Below are 5,000 nucleotides of genomic sequence, written 5' to 3'. Positions count from 1 at the left end.
CCTAGTTCGGAAATTGAGGCCTTGGGCCCTGCTCCTGACCAGACTCCGACCTGAGGGATGGTGTGGATGAGGACCAGGCCTCAGGCTCTGGGCTGAGGGAGGGTGTGGATGACAACCAGGCCTCAGGCTCTGAGCTGAGGGAGGGTGTGGATGAGGACCAGGCCTCAGGCTCTGGGCTGAGGGAGGGTGTGGATGACAACTAGGCCTCAGGCTCTGGGCTGAGGGAGGGTGTGGATGACAACTAGGCCTCAGGCTCTGGGCTGAGGGAGGGTGTGGATGAGGACCAGGCCTCAGGCTCTGAGCTGAGGGAGGGTGTGGATGAGGACCAGGCCTCAGGCTCTGGGCTGAGGGATGGTGTGGATGAGGACCAGGCCTCAGGCTCTGAGCTGAGGGAGGGTGTGGATGATGACCAGGCCTCAGGCTCTGAGCTGAGGGAGGGTGTGGATGAGGACCAGGCCTCAGGCTCTGGGCTGAGGGATGGTGTGGATGAGGACCAGGCCTCAGGCTCTGGGCTGAGGGATGGTGTGGATGAGGACCAGGCCTCAGGCTCTGAGCTGAGGGAGGGTGTGGATGATGACCAGGCCTCAGGCTCTGAGCTGAGGGAGGGTGTGGATGAGGACAAGGCCTCATGCTTTGGGCTGAGGGTGTGGATGAGGACCAGGCCTCAGGCTCTGGGCTGAGGGTGTAGATGACGACCAGGCCTCAGACCCCGAGCTGAGGGAGGGTGTGGATGAGGGCCAGGCCTCAGGCTCCGAGCTGAGGGAGGGTGTGGATGAGGACTAGACCTCAGGTTCTGAGCTGAGGGAGGGTGTGGATGAGGGCCAGGCCTCAGTCTCCGAGCTGAGGGAGGGTGTGGATGAGGACTAGGCCTCAGGCTCTGAGCTGAGGGAGGGTGTGGATGAGGACCAGGCCTCAGTCTCCGAGCTGAGAGAGGGTGTGGATGACAACTAGGCCTCAGGCTCCGGGCTGAGGGAGGGTGTGGATGACAACTAGGCCTCAGGCTACAGGCCGATTCATTGGCTTCACTATGAGGGCCTGCAGTGGGCCTCTGGACAAAGATGGCTGCAGTCAGGATGGGAAACAGAGTGCGGTGTGCGGTGGGGGGCGATGGCTGCGATGTGAGGCGACGGGAGAGAGCTCTCCCTCCCTCGCAGCATCCGGGGAGATCCCTGAGATTGATGATTGAGTTTTCCCTCCCTCTGTCTCTCTCTCTCCCTCCACCAGGCGTCCCCTTGGTCTATGAGGCCTTCAACTGGGCTCATGGAGTGTTTATTGGGTCTGCCATGCGGTCAGAGTCTACAGCAGCAGCCGAACACAAAGGTAACCAGAGGCCTCTCACTGTAGGCCTCTCTGGGCTTAGGCCCTGTTACACTCCGATCAGGGAGGGAGAGGGAGGTGGGGGGAAGGGGAGAGTGAAGGACAGGGAGAGGGAGAGAGAGACAGGGAGGGACGGAGAGAGAGAAGGGGGGGAGGGAGAGAGAGAGAGAAGGGGATGGAGGGAGAGAGAGAGGTAGGGAGAGAGTGAGAGAGAAGGGGAGAGAGGGAGGGAGAGAGAGAGAGAGACAGGGAGGGAGGGGAGAGAGAGAAGGGGAGAGAGGGAGAGAGAGAGAGAAGGGGATGGAGGGAGAGAGAGAGAGGTAGGGAGAGAGTGAGAGAGAAGGGGAGAGAGGGAGGGGAGAGAGAGAGAGAGAGAGAGAGGGAGGGAGGAGAGAGAGAGAGAGGGAGAGAGGGAGAGAGAAGGAGAAAGAGACAGGGAGGGAGGGAGAGAGAAGGAGAGTGAGAGAGAGAGACAGAGGGAGAGAGATCGAGAGAGGGAAGGGGGAGAGAGAGAATCATAGAGTTTTAGAGTCGTAGTGATGTACAGACCCTTCGGCCCACCTGTCCATTCTGACCCAGATATCCCTAACCCTAACCCAGTCCCATTCCCCAGCACCCGGCCCATCTCCCTCTAACCCCTTCCTAGCCCTGTCCCCACCCTGATGCCTTTGCAATGCTGTCATTGTCCCAGCCTCCCCCACATCCTCTGGCAGCTCATTCCACACACGCACCACCCTCGGGGGGGAAATGTTACCCCTCAGCTCCCTTTCCCCTCTCCCCTTAAACCTACCCCCCTCTAGTTCTGGGCTCCCCCACCCCAGGGGGTAAAGACCTGGTCTGTTTACCCTCTCCATGTCCCCCTCATGATTTTATAAACCTCTATAAGGTCACCCCTCAGCCCCGACGCTCCAGGGAAAACAGCCCCAGCCTGTTCAGCCCCTCCCTGTAGCTCAGACCCTCCAACCCTGGCAACATCCTTGTAAATCTTTTCTGACCCCTTTCAAGTTTCACAACATCTTTCCGATAGGAAGGAGACCAGAATTGCACACAATATTCCAACAGTGGCCTAACCAATGTCCTGTACAGCCGCAACATGACCCTCCAACTCCTGTACTCAATACTCTGACCAATAAAGGAAAGCATACCAAACGCTGCCTTCACTAACCTATCTACCTACGACTCCACTTTCAAGGAGCTATGAACCTGCACTCCAAGGTCTCTGTGTTCAGCAACACTCCCTAGGACCTTACCATTAAGTGTATAAGTCCTGCTAAGATTTGCTTTCCCAAAGTGCAGCACCTCGCATTTATCTGAATTAAACTCCATCTGCCCCTTCTCAGCCCATTGGCCCATCTGGTCCAGATCCTGTTGTAATCTGAGGTAACCCTCTTCACTGTCCACTACCCCTCCAATTTTGGGGTCATCTGCAAACTTACTAACTGTCCCTCTTATGCTCGCATCCAAATCATTTATGTAAATGACAAAAAGTAGAGGGCCCAGCACCGATCCTTGTGGCACTCCACTGGTCACAGGCCTCCAGTCTGAAAAACAACCCTCCACCACAACTCTCTGTCTTCTACCCTTGAGCCAGTTCTGTATCCAAATGGCTAGTTCTCCCTGTATTCCATGAGATCTAACCTTGGTAATCAGCCTCCCATGGGGAACCTTGTCGAATGCCTTACTGAAGTCCATATAGATCACATCTACTGCTCTGCCCTCATCAATCCTCTTTGTTACTTCTTCAAAAAAACTCAATCAAGTTTGTGAGACATGATTTCCCACGCACGAAGCCGTGTTGATGATCCCTAATCCCTATCCCTTTCCAAATACATGTACATCCTGTCCCTCAGGATTCCCTCCAACACCGAGGTCAGGCTCACTGGTCTATAGTTCCCTGGCTTGTCCTTACCACCCTTCTTAAACAGTGGCACCACGTTCGCCAACCTCCAGTCTTCCGGCACCTCACCTGTGACTATTGATGATACAAATATCTCAGCAAGAGGCCCAGCAATCACTTCCCTAGCTTCCCACAGAGTTCTCGGGTACACCTGGTCAGGTCCTGGGGATTTATCCACCTTTAACCGGATCAAGACATCCAGCACTTCCTTCTCTGTAATCTGGACATTTCGCAAGGTGCCACCATCTATTTTCCTACAGTCTATATCTTCCATATCCTTCTCCACAGTAAACATCTGATGCAAAATATTCATTTAGTGTCTCCCCCATTTTCTGTGGCTCCCCACAAAGGCTGCCTTGCTGATCTTTGAGGGGGCCCTATTCTCTCCCTAGTTAGCCTTTTGTCCTTAATATATTTGTAAAAACTCTTTGGATTCTCTAATTGCCAAAAGTTGAAGTTCTAAACTGGAGAATTTTGAGGGTATTAGGCAAGAACTTTGGAAAGCTGACCGGGGGCAGATGTTCGCAGGGAAAGGGACGGCTGGGAAATGGGAAGCCTTCCGAAATGAGAGAACAAGAATCCAGAGAAAGTATATTCCTGTCAGGGTGGAAGGGAAGGCTGGGAGGTATAGGGAATGCTGGATGACGAAAGGAATTGAGGGTCTGGTTAAGAAAAAGAAGGAAGCATATGTCAGGTCCAGACAGGATAGAGCGAGGGAATCCTGAGAAGAGTATAAAGGCAGTAGGAGTATACTTCAGAGGGAAATCAGGAGGGCAAAACGGGGACATGAGAGATAGAGAGGAGGGAGAGACAGACAGGGGGGGGGGGTGTGTGTGAGAGTGTATGAGAGGGAGAGGGGGAGGGGAGGGAGAGGGGGGAGGGAGAGGGGGAGGGAGAGGGGGAGGGAGAGAGACCGAGAGGGAGAGGGGGAGGGGAAGGGGAGAGAGAGAGAGACAGAGAGAGACAGAGACCGAGAAGGAGAGGGAGAGGGAGAGGGAGAAAGACAGAGGGGAAGGGGAGAGAGAGGGGAGAGGAGGAGGAGAGAAGGGGAGGGGGAGGGAAAGGGGGAGAGGAGGAGGGGGAGGGGGAGGGGGAGGGGGAGGGAGAGAGACAGAGGGGGAGGGGGAGAGACAGAGGGGGAGGGGGAGGGAGAGGGGGAATGGAGGAGGAGGGGGAGAGGAGGAGGAGGGGGAGAGGGGGAGAGGGAGGGGGAGTGGAGGAGGAGAGTGGAGGGGGAGACACAGAGAGGGAGAGGGAGTGCTCCCCGCTCTGTCTCTCGGGCGGCCGTTCGGCTCCTGTGCTAGCCCTTTTGCCTCGTCTCCCCTCCTCCTGCCACCCGCTGCTGCTGCTGCTGGCTGCTGTGAGGACCTTCGGCCCGTTTACTAACCCCCCCCTCTCCCCTTCTCCCTGTTCTCTCTCTCTCTCTCTCTCTCTCTGCCTTGCTGTACCCTCCCGGCCCGTCCCGCCCAGGGAAGAGCATCATGCACGACCCGTTCGCCATGCGGCCCTTCCTGGGCTACAACTTTGGCGAGTACCTGCGGCACTGGCTGGCGATGGGCGAGCGGGCGGGCGCCCTGCTGCCCCGCGTCTTCCACGTCAACTGGTTCCGGCGGGGAGAGGACGGCGCCTACCTGTGGCCGGGCTTCGGGGAGAACTGCCGGGTGCTGGACTGGATCTGCCGCAGGGTGGACGGGGAGGCCGGCAACGCGGCCGAGACGGCGGTGGGCTACGTGCCCTCCGCCGGGGCCCTGGACCTGAGCGGCCTGGCCCCGGGCCTGGACTGGGG

General features: G+C 57.3%; 1 protein-coding gene across 1 annotated transcript in view; it reads left to right on the top strand.

Moving 5' to 3' along the window:
* The window catches only part of LOC132813206 (phosphoenolpyruvate carboxykinase [GTP], mitochondrial-like), a gene marked incomplete at its 3' end in the record, with an annotated part of 21,483 nt that extends 16,487 nt beyond the window's left edge, over positions 1-4,996 (top strand). Inside the window, exons 9-10 of the mRNA XM_060823100.1 lie at positions 1,225-1,320; positions 4,685-4,996. Of these exons, the coding sequence (XP_060679083.1) occupies positions 1,225-1,320; positions 4,685-4,996 (408 nt within the window). The remainder of the gene's footprint in view (positions 1-1,224; positions 1,321-4,684) is intronic.
* Between the last annotated feature and the right edge of the window lie 4 nt (positions 4,997-5,000).

The sequence above is a fragment of the Hemiscyllium ocellatum genome, unplaced genomic scaffold, assembly GCF_020745735.1.
Source record: "Hemiscyllium ocellatum isolate sHemOce1 unplaced genomic scaffold, sHemOce1.pat.X.cur. scaffold_3461_pat_ctg1, whole genome shotgun sequence".
NCBI classification, from domain to species: domain Eukaryota; kingdom Metazoa; phylum Chordata; class Chondrichthyes; order Orectolobiformes; family Hemiscylliidae; genus Hemiscyllium; species Hemiscyllium ocellatum.
The sequence above is the reverse complement of the archived record's forward strand: the minus strand, read 5'-3'. Positions and strand labels throughout refer to the sequence as shown.